The sequence below is a fragment of the Papaver somniferum genome, chromosome 11 (assembly GCF_003573695.1).
Source record: "Papaver somniferum cultivar HN1 chromosome 11, ASM357369v1, whole genome shotgun sequence".
Classification (NCBI taxonomy): Eukaryota; Viridiplantae; Streptophyta; class Magnoliopsida; order Ranunculales; family Papaveraceae; genus Papaver; species Papaver somniferum.
The window spans coordinates 61199128-61212974 of record NC_039368.1 but is presented as its reverse complement, the minus strand read 5'-3'; the positions used below and the strand labels follow the sequence as shown (position 1 = coordinate 61212974).

The 13847-nt window shown below is 35.4% G+C and overlaps 1 protein-coding gene across 2 annotated transcripts; it reads left to right on the top strand.

Moving 5' to 3' along the window:
- The first annotated feature begins 6744 nt into the window (after window positions 1–6744).
- Window positions 6745–13443, top strand: LOC113324756. Of its 2 annotated transcripts, none has more exons than XM_026573044.1 (14): window positions 6745–6954; window positions 7231–7482; window positions 8357–8399; window positions 8807–8833; window positions 8950–9048; window positions 9704–9867; window positions 10758–10944; window positions 11045–11167; window positions 11547–11666; window positions 11791–11811; window positions 12207–12265; window positions 12391–12481; window positions 12722–12825; window positions 12952–13443. In XM_026573044.1, exons 2-13 carry the CDS (start codon window positions 7247–7249, stop codon window positions 12800–12802), a joined length of 1251 nt encoding a protein of 416 aa, XP_026428829.1. In that variant the 5' UTR covers window positions 6745–6954; window positions 7231–7246; the 3' UTR covers window positions 12803–12825; window positions 12952–13443. The 2 variants fall into 2 exon arrangements, with proteins under 2 accessions (XP_026428829.1, XP_026428830.1); XM_026573045.1 differs by having other exon boundaries at window positions 6745–6983.
- Window positions 13444–13847: the final 404 nt, after the last annotated feature.

Genomic DNA, 13847 nt, shown 5'->3' with positions numbered 1-13847 from the left:
GATAATGGAGGAAACCCACCAACTGATGGTGATGTGTTCATTAAAACCCATGTGAATAGAAAAACTGGAAAAGCTTTGGACCCAATTTCACAAGGCTTCATAGTAAGTATCTGCTTTAGTAAAGTTCATACACTTATTATCATAGAAGATAAGATATTTTATCCTACATTTTTTATGATATACATAGCTCCAGATGAGGGAACAATCAGGGTTGGATGAGAATGAGTTTGACGAGGATGGTAACCAACATCCAATTAGTGATGAAGTCTACAGAAATGTATTACCTACAACAAGGCAGAAACGTGTAAGAGCTGAAAGATATCCGACGTGCTCTAGTTATGAGAGAAATGAAGATTTTGAGAGACGAATGAAAGAGCAGGATGAAGATTTTGATAGACGAATCAGGGAACGAGATGCAGAATGGGAGGCACGACTAAAAGCACGTGATGAGGAGGCTAAGATGCGTGAGAACAAAATGTTGGAGTATGTTAGGCAGTATGTTAGATTATGCTGCAGGCCAGGGCACGTTTTGAGTCCGGGGCAGTTTTCAGGACCTTCAGATTACCACTTCAGACCTGCGCAACCACTATTTGCACCTTGGGAGCAGCCTTACAGACCTTTAGATCAACATAACGGATCTGAGGAGCATCCTTATAGACATGAGGAACGTCTTGTTAGACCTGCGAATCAGCCTTACAGGCAGGAGGAGCAACTCGTTAGACCTGCGGAGCAGTCTAACAGAATTGAGGAGCAACTGTACATATCTCAAAATGATTGTAAGTATCATTTTCCTTGATTTTAAATTTATAGAATTCTGAATATCTCAAACAAACATGTGAATTAACTTTTAAGTGGTCATAATTGTTGGTATGTTAGTATGATATTTTCTCTTTGCATGTTGGTGTTATATTTAATATTTCTCTTATAGCCCAATATTTTTAGACATGATGATTCTCTGCCACTCCGTAATGTTTTTTTTTACTTGTTGGTGTTTGTTTTGATATGTGATGTTCTTTTTTATTGTTGGTGTTTGTTTTGATCTGTTTAGCAAGAGCGCGAGGCCCAGGGGTGGACGGCTGGGATGGATTTAGCATTGAATAGGTCTAGTTTGAAGATTAAAGTTTCTTTGAAGTTTGTTTACTTGGGGATTGTGTAAATCTTTTCTTATGTCAAAGTTGGAATCATCACGTGACATATATTTTTCGTTTTAATTCAATTTGAATTCTTTGTTCTGATTTATTTTACGCGAGTAAAATGATTTCTTTTTAATACAATTTTACTGTATAACGTTCTTATTTATGAACGCGTTGGCGCACATGTTGCAATAGATATTTTGTTGCTGTACTTAGGCTTTTGGTGTGGCAAAAATACTTTTTAAATAAAAAAAATTAAAATTATTTATCATAAAAAATTGTTTTTAGCCGTACATTATTGCATCACTAGCTGTGTAGCAACAGATTTTTAGAATAAAATGAAACTGAAAATAAAATAATAATTAAATTATAAAAATGCCTTTTGCCTCATGTTATTGCCTCACCTTTTTGTGTGGCATAAAACCTACTTATAAATAAAATAAAACTGAAAATAAAATAATAATTAAATTATAAAAATGCTTTTTGCCTCGTGTTATTGCCTCACCTTTTGGTGTGGCATAAAACCTATCTATTTCCTCACTATATTAAAGGTGTGCCAACAACTTCTTGTCACACGGTTTGTTTCCACAAAGTGTGGCAAAAAGTTTTTATGTGGCAAAAGGATGTTGCCACACAAAAAGTGGGTTCTTGCCATACAATCGACGTGTTGCAATACATGAAGTTTCTTGTAGTGTAAAAACAAATGTGTTTTGCTCCATCTGACGGCTTTGAATGGGTCTTTTTAAGCAATCGACAAATCTTATCAGTTTTGAAATGCAGAAAAGAGGAAAAGATAAATCGTGGCTCAAAATGCACCCCTTTCCTACAACCTCATCCAATGGATGAGCGTGTCTGACGTACAAAGTCTCGGACGTTTCAATTCTTGGCCCAAGCCGTTTCAAATTGTTGGCAATAAATGGGATTTATATCAATTATCAATGGAGTCGAATTGAACGAAATCTTCTTTGAAGCTAATAACTCACGCACATACGTTTCTTTTCAGAAGCTCAAAACTCACACACATCTGGAAATATGTCCACAGTGACTCAATTGAGGAGTTTGAGAATTTAGGTTCTTATTTCTCTCCTCCTATGTTAGGTTTTTATTTTTCGCAATCGAAATGTAAACTATAGATTTCTGATTCGCAATTTTTCATTTTGATTTTTTTAAATTATCTATTGATTCACTAATGGCGTAAATACATCATCCATATGTATTAACATCTGATATTCAATCCCAAAGTTTATCTTCATTCCCAGGTATCGGTTGTTGTCGTTCTACTGATTCTTTCATGTCTTCGGTTGCATTTTTGCCTGTTCATTGTTTTTTTTACTCTCAATCTCCTATTTTTCGTTATCCAGTCTTAACAATTTGCAGAAAAATTCCCACTTCTTTTAGTGGGGTTTGGGATGTTCTGTAACGAATTATTTCTTGAATATACGCAGGAGATGGATAACAACCCATCAATTTCAAGTTCAGTATGAAACAATAAAGAAACTCACTTCTGATACATGGACAATTGATGTGAGCTTTCTATTTCCATATTTCTGTTATCAATTTAATCTTGGAGATTATGATAGTGTTAGATTTGGATTTTAGGGTTTTGTAGACTATCCCTATCTATATATGTGTTTCTTTTGAATTTCGTGAACTAGATGTTATTCCACCACGTTTGCAATGAGCTTACTCACCTTCAGATGATTGCTAATATCTCATGTGTTTAATAAAAATCATAGACTTGCTATGTGTGTTGGAGTTCACCATAGTTAAATCTTCCATTGCTCTGATTAATTATAAAATAAGAGTTTTTGTAGAAAGTGAATTATTGTGTTTGATTAGACTATATTTTGATGTTGTAGTTTGGGTTTGAGTTGGCAGCAGGATTCTACTAAGAAATTTATGGAACATGGATAAAGAAACTGGTAGCAGAAAAGTTGATGGTCGGTATGGATTCTAAACGATGTTGGACGAGTGTTATTGCACGTTGAATTCTATTGTACGAGTATGGATTCTAAAACATTTTTGCTTGATCATTCTCTAGATATTTCAACTGCTAGCAATATTTTTCCTAGATATTTCAACTGGAGACCAACCCACTTGCTATATTTTATATATTTGATTTTAGGATAGTCTTCATATTACTATTTATAACTTTACACATTTTTCTTTTTCTTGCGCATTTTGTTTAGAAACTCATATTTTCTTTTGTTCAGCACTTTCAAACGGATATTGTCCGTGGTGTAGAAGGCTACCGTTACAAGGTATAAACAAGTTGAGAGAGATAAGCCTACGAGTTTGATTGTTTCTTTCTTTTGATTACTGAGATATCGACCTTAAAACAGTTAAAGAGTTTTCAAAATATATAAATGGAGTTATGGTGCTGAAAATTCATTATTGGAAGCTGCAATTAATAAACTACCTTGACTCATAAGGGAAAAATGGTGGGAATACACTGAAACCCGTCGGCACACAGGTCTATTTGAGTTGGAAAAAATAAAGAAATTACGCCATATACTTTGTTATAGATATTTGTCACTTCACAAGGAGGAAATGAAATTAGTGTTGGACCGAAAGAATGAGTTGCGGGTTCTTTTAAAATTTGTTTTTCAAGTGTCTTTTGATATTGGGTCAATTTCACCAGGTCCCTTTTGTTTTTTTCCGTCTAATTAAGCTTTGGCATTTGTCGTTGTTGTGTGCTGCATGACATTTTTACATGGAATAGGGGTAAAGAAGAATCATGGTCTCAATATCTTATGCCATAAACGGAAGGTGTCTAGATAACGTTAGGAATTTTTCAACTCTCCTGAGGAACTAGATGAGTTTCTTCAACTAGACATACCGTATAAGGAACATTGGTGTATGCAGTTAACTTGGTGAAAATGGAATAGATTTGTTTGCTGAAATTAATGTGGATTGGGGCCCTGTGCGGGTAACATTCAGAACTTCACTTTGCTTCTTAGGCAGTTAGCATCAAGGCACCTTTCCTCGTTTTTCTAAATGTGGAGCATTGACTTTTCATGTGGGTCATGTCCCTTAATTTTCTTTACATGCAGTGCTGTGTAGAAGTTCTCTGTCATGGAAAAGGGAGCATAAGTTCCATTTAATTGAGGTAAAAAAATATATCACTTCTGTAGGATCTATTATTGATCTGAATCTCAATCTACTACTAACTGCGGATTTTATTTAAATGTAATTTAGATTTTAGATAAAGTTCAAGATGGGCACGGTCTTTTCTGGAAACATCTACAAGTCATGGAGTATATTTTTTTACTGGAAGATTAAAATAGAATGCCCTATTCAATGCCGAATCCGCACATTACAATCAAACCCAGAGCAGTGTGGGGTATAACTCAAACCTTTTAATCTTTCTCATCATTTCCTTTCACTCTGGACTGGTTTTTGTGTTATAGCATGAAATACGACAGAGGAAATGCTACAAAAAATCATGATGTGCATTTGTTGAACTTATTTTGTTTGTTTCATTGCAGAAGTATTGTTATTGTGCATGCCAAACACTTCGTTGGAAATGGAGGCACTGATAAGGTGATAAATCATGGTAATGCCATATCACCCTTCAGCTACTTGGAAATAATTTTTATGCTGCCTTATCTGGATTTCCACAATTATAGCGACCTTTTATAGGTGATACGGGATCACACTGTACTCAACAAAGACAATTATCTCCTAAATTTTTTTTTACAAGAAGTAAAAGTCAAGAATCCCTACCTGTTTGGTGATTCGCTATGTGTTCTGAGTGTGATATGATTAAATTTGTCCCCACAATTTTATGGTGATGTAAATACGTTCATCCAGAACATTATTGCTCTCATGATTCGTTATCTTCGGAAGATTGCAACGATCTCTGTGAGGGAGAATGAGTTTAATATTTTTTCTGCAAGTCACAAATGTTTCTATTGCAAGTTTTATTGTTCATGGCGTTTATTAGCCAATTAAAGATGTATTTATCGAGATATGCCGCTCTGTCTAATGGGTTTCTGGGTCATATTGTTGAAGTAGGTGGAAATGATTGTTGTAGAAGGAGACAACTTATGTTGTTTTTCATGGAAGCCTTTTTTTCTTTTTCTTTTTTTTGTACACTGTGGATAGCCAAAAAATATCATACTATGTCACTAAAAATCACACACTTACTTCACTAATTTATAGATTATACAAGAATCAACACGAAAATTTATCTCCTTGAAATTCATCTATAGAATGGCATTTTAAAATTTTGGAATTCAGGAAAAGAGCAGATAAAAATATTTGACTATCACAATATCTTATTTTTTTTAAAGTACAATATCCTGAGTTCATGAGTTGGGAAGAAGAGGCATCCCTAAGCTGCTCAATAGTATCTCAGCTCCTAACCGAGTTTCCTTTTTTATCACAATTTTTTTTCCAAAAGAAAGCTATTGATTTAGCTAAGCATAACGAAAATCAGATCACGAACACTTTAAAGAGATGATTGGTGGGATGTCCATCTAAGCAAGAACCATCTTCCAAAGAAGAAAAAGAATGCAAGTGTGTTGCGTGGTGAAAAAAATTAAATAATCAATTATTGCAGTCGTGAAATTATATAACGGTGCTTATTAAAATAGAAATATAAGGTTATTTTTCTTTGTTCGCATTTATAAAACATTGGAATTCATCTTTAATTTTTTGTAGTCCTTGAAAAGTTTGAAATGATTTTATTATGTTTTTTTTCTTATTTTAATTTTAACATTAAACTATCCACATTTATATGCATAATATGTTATAAAATAATTAAAAAAATTGAATTGAAAATAAAATCTTCAATTATTTGATACTACACGCTTATTTTAGAAATTTAAAGTTAAACTTGACATGCTTCGATATAAAAATAACTTATTAATTTATCATATAACATTTACTAATAATTTATCAAAATATTACTTTACAGACAACAATCAAAACCCCGGCCCTTACGGCACGGGTCATATTCTAGTTTATTACATGGACTATGGGTATTTGGAAACTACCCAACTCTAATGAACGAAAATTCAATCAAATGAACGAAAAAACCTACCATGGACAAATATAAAAAAGACATTTTCTCCCGTGTAGTAAATCTTTTTTTGAAATTTGGACCAGACGGGGACTGTCAAAAGAACAGAAGAACAGAAAAAGAACAGAAAAAGAAACAGAAAAAGAACAGAAAAAGAAACAGAAAACATTTTCTCCCGTGTAGTTCTGTCTCCCGTCAAAAGAACAGAAAAAGAAAATTTTCATCCAGAACTAGGTGCAATTTTTTTTTTTTTTTGCTGCAGGAGAGAAAGTCCCCCGTGTAGTTTTATTTTTTCTGACGGGAACTGTCCCCATAATAACCCTTGCTGTAAAGGAGTGTCACTAGTGTTGGACAAAATTGGACTCTCTCTTTTCTCCCGCAACAAGAGTGATGAGTAAGCAAAAAGATCCCCACGTGTCAAGACGTTTGTCCTCCTCCCGTCATTTTCGGTTCTGATAAACAGAACATGAACATTTCCTAATGGCCCTCCGATCTGCTTTTGAACTCTACCGAATACCAAAAACAGAAAATCATTTCCATATTAAAAAAAATAAAAATAACAAAACATTCCTTTATTATAGACTCCAGAAGTTAAACCCTTCTAAAAATCCGAGCCCCCTTAATCACTCACGGCAATCTCATCTCCCCTCAGAAACACTAAAAAGAAAGATTATATCGTTTTCAATCCTCAAATCCTTTCTCTGAACTCGCTTCAGAGTAAAATACTGAAAGATTTTAGACAAAGTTCATGATTCTTCGTCTTCTTCTTCTTGTTCTGCTCGTACTATCGTAACAGTAAGAATTCGATTACGACTCTTGTCTTTGTAAGTTTTTGTTTTCTGTTACCTCACTAACGTCAAAATCGATCAAGATTCTGTTTTGTGAAATCTAAAATGGTGTTTTCATTATTCTGTCTTTGATAAACCCTTTCGCAATTGCCAAATGATTGAGTTTCTAATTGTTTCTAGGTTTTTCATTTTAATCTTTATCTTGAACTTGAACCCTGTCTTGTTAGTAATGAGTGAATCCTGAGCATGTCTGTTTTGTTTTTGATTGGTTTATTGAAATCAGGGTTTATTTGGGTGTCATGGGGTTTCTCGAAGGATCTTTACCAGATTGTTCTAGTAACATGCATTGCTCAAAATGGGCGAGGGAGAAAATGAAATATTGTCTGTGTAGTACTAAGGATACTGTTTCATTGTCGCTGGGTATGTTGAGTGTTATCAGTTGGGGTGTTGCTGAGATACCTCAAATCATTACAAACTACAGGGAGAAATCCACCGAGGGACTATCACTTGCCTTCTTGATGACATGGATTGTAGGGTAATACTTACTTACTTCCTATTTACTGTTTCTTCATTTATATATCAGTTTGGATTTTAATAATATACTTTCTTTAAAGAAATAGGAGTTTGTGTTGTTTGATCATAGCTAAAATTTGTATTTGGCCCATACGTCTATATATTCATAAGTTGAAACTGGACGCAAAAATTTCTCTTTACTCTTAGATTAAGTCATTCGTAGAAATTGTTTTACCTTTTCTTAGAATTCTCTCTATCATGGTCTAACAAAAAGGCTCAATTTCACCTGGGTTGTTTAGCCAGGATGCAACTTGAGCTTCAGCTATTTTAAATTAGTTCGATTGTGCCTTACTTTGATGGTCATGGCTGGTGTTATCTTGTTCAGCATACTTGGTTTGGAGTTTTACCTTGGAATGTGCTTGCATATTGCATTTCTGGGATATTGAGAAGGAGAATGCAATCCCCTGAAGACCATAACTCATCTGAGTGTTACCGTAGGAAAAAGGTTCTTGTAGGAACTAGAGATATAACTTAGTAGTTGATTATTACTAAGTTATATTATTTTCCCAACTCGTTTTTTTCATATATATATATCTAGTTCCCATTGTTTTGGAAAATGTTAACCTAAAGATGAAACTTGTGGGCTATCTACCTTTTGACTGTTGTGATTTCCCACAAATACAACAATTTAATCTTTTTTTTTGTCTTAAAAGTTTGTGCTGTCTCTAGGAAATTATTTTATTTCTCATGTGTTGAATAATTAAATAGATAAACAAGACTTTAAAAGAAGGTCTTGCTTGATGCACGTTGTGTGATATGATATGATATCAAACATACTTTTCTTCTTTTTGTCTTGTGATTGTTGTTTCTAATATCCCCGTTGTGCTCAAATGTAGAGATCTTTTCAACCTTGTTGGCTGTAAGCTGGAACCTGCTACTGTAAGTAATCTGCTTTCTCCAGTTCTGCAAATACTCGTGACATTCAAATGTTTTTAACTTCCCTGTTGTTTTGATTTTCCCGGACTAGTTTCCTATCTGGGTTTTGTGGAGGCGTATCATATGAGTAAAAAATCAAAACTTTTCATGTCTTGGTTTACTCAGATGCATCCCTCCCGCTTAAAGAAAATCCTCAAGATGGACATGAGCTGTATAGGCTTGTCTCTGATGATATGTTCATGCATAGAGCAATAAAGAAAATATAACTTGTGCTTAGTTATCATTAGATCTCTGGTCTAGCATATGAAATTAATGTAGCTTGTCTATCCACTAAAAAACTGGTAGGCGATCTTGATCAGGTTCATTTAGTAAATTATATTCACTTACCATGGTTATAAATTGTTTTGCAGCTTCCAACACAATACTACATGGCAATAGTAAGAACTCTACCCATGCCCACAGGTTATCTGGTCTATTTTGCTACTTGATTTAAACCTTATGCTATAGGAAGCAGGCTATGTAACTGTATGTCTTCTAACATGGATCTCTGCAGTTATATACAATAACAACCAGTATTCTTGCTTCGCAAACGATATACTATAGTCATATCTACCACCGTCTTAAAGCAAAGCGACGAGTCATTCCAAACAAGGTGAGGATATAATAGACAGAGACTTCTTATTATGGATCATACTACATTGTTGAGTCTCTAGTTTGTGATCGTATGATGTCTCAGTAATGAGTAGTTTGACATCTAGAAGAAGCCTTTATTCTCTATTTCTTTTTCCCGTCTGTACCTCTATTGATATTTGATAGTGAAATGAAAGAAGTTACTTTCATGGCTAAGGGTAAGGAATCTGTATATCGTATTCACAAGTTTGGTAGTCTTCTCTGGTCATCTGATTCTTTGTGTTGCCATGAATAAGAATAATAATCATTTCCTCGAAATATTCAACTCAGACTAGAAATCATTTGCTCATAATCTTAGGTAATTTCTTATGCCACCAACTCAAACTAGAAAATCAAACAAAATAATAAATTCTCTGTCCTTGTTGGCTCAAAACCTTGTGACGATTCTGTAGCTTTAATAGGACATAATCTCAGAATTGTAGATAAAAAAGTTACTCCTTTTATAAAGAAGAGGAATGTCATAATAATCTTCTGCCACCGAAAGTGGATACTGATGTGCAATGTAGTCCTCCCTTTGTGATCATATCATGTTATGTGTTCTGCATTTTTGTATTACTCACGTTTTTACTCTGAAATTGCTGATCTGTAGACATGCTTTACTTGATTTCATAAACCAGGGCCCGAACCAGTCAGAGACGGTGGATAAAACAAATAATAAGAAAATTACCTGCAAAAAAGGTCTGAACGTTTCAGCGGGGGGACATGTGCCAAGCTCACCCATCCCCGTCACTGCTCCTATTCTGTCTCGTTATGGTTCTCTTGGGAGAGACATGTACTACACGTAAGCATTGTTTCTCTTCTTTCAAAAACTTCATTCTTGATAGTAGGATGCAGTAAGTTTGAGATAGTTACTCGTTGGTCATCTGGCCATTTTAATCGTGCTAGTTTGCTTAAACAGGTTACCAGAAAATTGACCCACCTCATTGGTACCGTATTTCGGTTTTCTCAAACCGGTTTGGGTATTCAGCAAGCTGATACTCCAAATTAGCGCTTCCAGATCCTTAGCTTATATGTCTAATATTAGAACTATACTACTAGCACCCTTAATGATTTGAAAGTTAAGTACTTTGTTTATCTTATAATCATTAGCTTAAAATTCTAGGTTCTAAGTGCTTTTTTCATACTGAAATGTCCGGTTGTAGCCCTGTAGTTAATTAGTTCATTGTGTTTATATAATTATCTAAGTATGTATGACTGATGTTACACCTAAATGGCCCCAGAGTAAGGTTCCAAAGCGAAAAACTTACCAAATAGCATAAGAAATACGTATACCACAACACACCCGATACTTGCATACACACGCATTATGTACTATGTATCGTTCCCCATACTGCATAGTGGAATGGAGCGCATGCCTCGTAACACCATGAAAAAATATCACGAATTTGTCATAGTTGCGAGGTTGTTCTAATCTACGAAGCTACGTGATTTTATTTTATTTTTTCACAAAAAGCTCTTGTTGTGGTACTTCAGTCTTATGGCCATTTGAATTTATCTGCTAGTCCTAATGTTTCTTCACATTTTATCTGCTAGTCTTAATGTTTCTTCACATTGTAATTGTAGTAGAAGTGTTCGTCTCGACATTCCTGTAGGGTGACTCGTTGTCCGTTCTGTGATTTTGTTCATCGTGCATGCTAATTTATTGTCTATTGAATCTGGTTAAATGTTCAGGTCGGCTAGATCTCTGACAAAAAGTCGTACACCTACAGCTGGATCTTATCTAGCACAAACCCGTGGTTCTGAACAAACAACCATAATTCACACTGCTGACCAAAATGCTATTGAAGAGCCTCTGCTTGGTGGTCCTGTTTCTGCACAATCCGCACCGCAGTCTAACACAAAAAATATGCTGTGTGCGGTAAGCCTCAGATTGTCATTGACTAATAAGGGTTTGTTTGATTAGTCTTTCCGTATATCTTTTTTGTAATACTAACCCTTCTTTTTTTCCCTGGTTGCAGGTCTTCGCATTGACATTCTTCTTTAGTAGCTTCAATTTCCAGTATTCTGATAACAGTTTAAACCGGATTCTTGATAAACCAGGAAGAGGAGTTGTATTCAGAATAGGAAGAAAGATTTTACATGTAAGGTCCCTTACCTATCTTAGTATGTAGATTCTTCTATTAGTTATTTGAACAAATGAGGCCAATTCTAGATGGTTAGGTTAAGGAGAACATACTGAACTATGTTAGTGAACAACCCATATAATTCACGCTTGATGCAATTCCTAAGGTATTCTTCCAGGATGATGGTCCACTATTTATATTTGCTATATCCACAAAGTGTTCCAATGATCACATTCTTGTCCAGAACCTATCCATGGTGATCACCAATTTAATAGTAAGCTGTGGGCATCGAGTTGTCTCTGTGGTTTCCTCTTTTTCAAGAGTTGGTGAGTCTTTTTATTAGCGGAAATGCAAGTGAGACCACTAATACCGTGTCTCCATTGGCTTGAGTTTTCAGAGCAATGACCAAGTGTCATCGGTACATGGGAGTGATATTAACAGTGAAATAGGAACCATTCTTGGCTGGGCAATGGCTGCTATTTACATGGGGGGAAGACTTCCACAGATATGCTTAAATGTGAGATTCTCTACCTCGCCAACCATTCCTTGTTGATGCTTTGGTTATGCACATTACTTTCTCTTTTTCTTTTTTTTGTTTGCTTCAACAAAATTTAGCTTAACCGTTTGCCTTACAATTGCAGATGAGAAGGGGAAATGTCGAGGTAAGCCCCTGCTTAGTGCTATATCTGATTTGTTGCTCTATTTCTTTTGTGTTTCTGTTATGTCAATTTGCTTGTACGAACAACTAATATGTGAATCATTTGAGGCGCACTTCTAGGCAACCTTTTTTAAAAGTCACAAAACATGTAAGCAAAAAAGATTAGACATATGTAGCCTTTTTGGGGCCTAAAAATTAGGTTACTTAGCGTCTAGGGTTGGTGGAGGTGATCATCATTCCTTACTCGCTGATCTAAAATAAGTAGAGGAAGGATGAGGAGAAAAAAGCTGCCGAATATTATGAAAAACATGCAGATTCGCAAGGCAAAATTCTTTTTGAAACCTAGGTAGCTTTATCTTGTATTACTTAATACTCTTTTACTGTTATGCAAACTTGCAGGGGCTCAACCCGTTGATGTTTATCTTTGCATTGGTTGGAAACATTACCTATGTTGGAAGGTGATTGTTTTGATATTTCTTTGACTTTGTTAATTGTGATCTTTGTCTTCCTCTTCGAGTTTTATTGATGAATCATGTTGTTAACTTATCCGGATTTTCTTTTTATGTTATGTCTACTGCTTCAGCATACTTGTTAGCAGCATGGAGTGGTCAAAAATAAGGCCTAATCTGCCGTGGCTAGTGGATGCAGGAGGATGTGTTCTTTTAGATACTTTCGTATCCTTTTTCCATATACTTCATGAAAATTTCATTGTTGGCCATCCTCTTAAATTACTATTTGATTGCTCAGAATCTAGTGACTTGCAATTCAAGTTTATGCTTGAATCTGTTGTTGGTTCTTCAGGCGTCTATTAAATCCAATTAATTAGAAAAGACATACTTGAAGTGTCATGAGTGAGACTATTGAGGGGATCATACTTCGAACTTTCGTGGTGATAACCTTAGCAGCTACTGCAGATACTCATTCAGTTCACCTATTTCCACTTGAGGAAGCCTAGGAATCAACAGAACAATCATGGTGATCTAGGTACAGCGTAGCTCTGTTGCAGTAAAGTTTTCAGGTGATTTTCCTCCCCCCATGTCCCCCTCTAATCCTACTAATAATCTTGAATCACGTCTGTTTTTCCGATTAACTTAATAATACATATATTGGTTCCAAGATTTATGAGCATTGTTATATGTTGCAGAACTTCCTTTTTCGCACTTCAAGCTAAGAGCATCTGAGTTTCACGAATCTATGTTGGAAGCTGATGAAAATCTGTCAATACCCCAAAAGAATCTATGTACCCGAAAGAATCTATGTTGGAAGCTGATGAAAATATGTCAATACCCCAAAGGAAGCTGCATGTGTTTTTGAGGGGTGTTGGTATTGAGGCAGCAGCCTATGGTTGATGGGCTCATGTATAGCATTTTTCACCTTAAAACTTGCTTCTTTTTTTCTTCTAACAGTGATCCCTTTACAATTCTGGCCATATTCATCCATGGCTCAAGGGTCTTCATGTTAGAGGTTGGTTAAGGCTTCTCTGGAAGTTGGATGTTGTCAATGGCTGAGCGTCATTAAGATTTTGGTGTCAGAGTTGATATCTGCGTCTGATGTTAACCGGGCGCCTGGAAACAAAATTTTGAGAACTCAAACTGTGTATCATAAAACCCCACTAAAAGGATTTATCATTAATGGTTTCGATTAAACAACATTCATCTCCCAAACGCGATACAAATTATTTAAGGAAATAAAACTCTAATATCAAGACCAAAATAGACCCATTAAAAATAAAAAAAAGGTACACCAGATGATGCTTTTGTATGCAGAAAGGAAACTCGGTAATGAAGAGCTAAATACAAATTTGCCATAGCTAAAGAGCTAGACCTAAGATCCAGAGTGATTTCATGCATGCTAGCTTTATGAACAACTGCAAATCACAGAGCTAATTGTTTCAAGGAAACCCAAGGAAAAGGTTGGCTTACCGGCAAATTGTACTTCAACCGTAGTGCTCTGCGGTACCCACATGAGTAACAGGCAACACAGCATCCTGGAAAGCCCAATAGAAGGCCTTCACTGATTAGACAGCAGAGAGAGTTAACA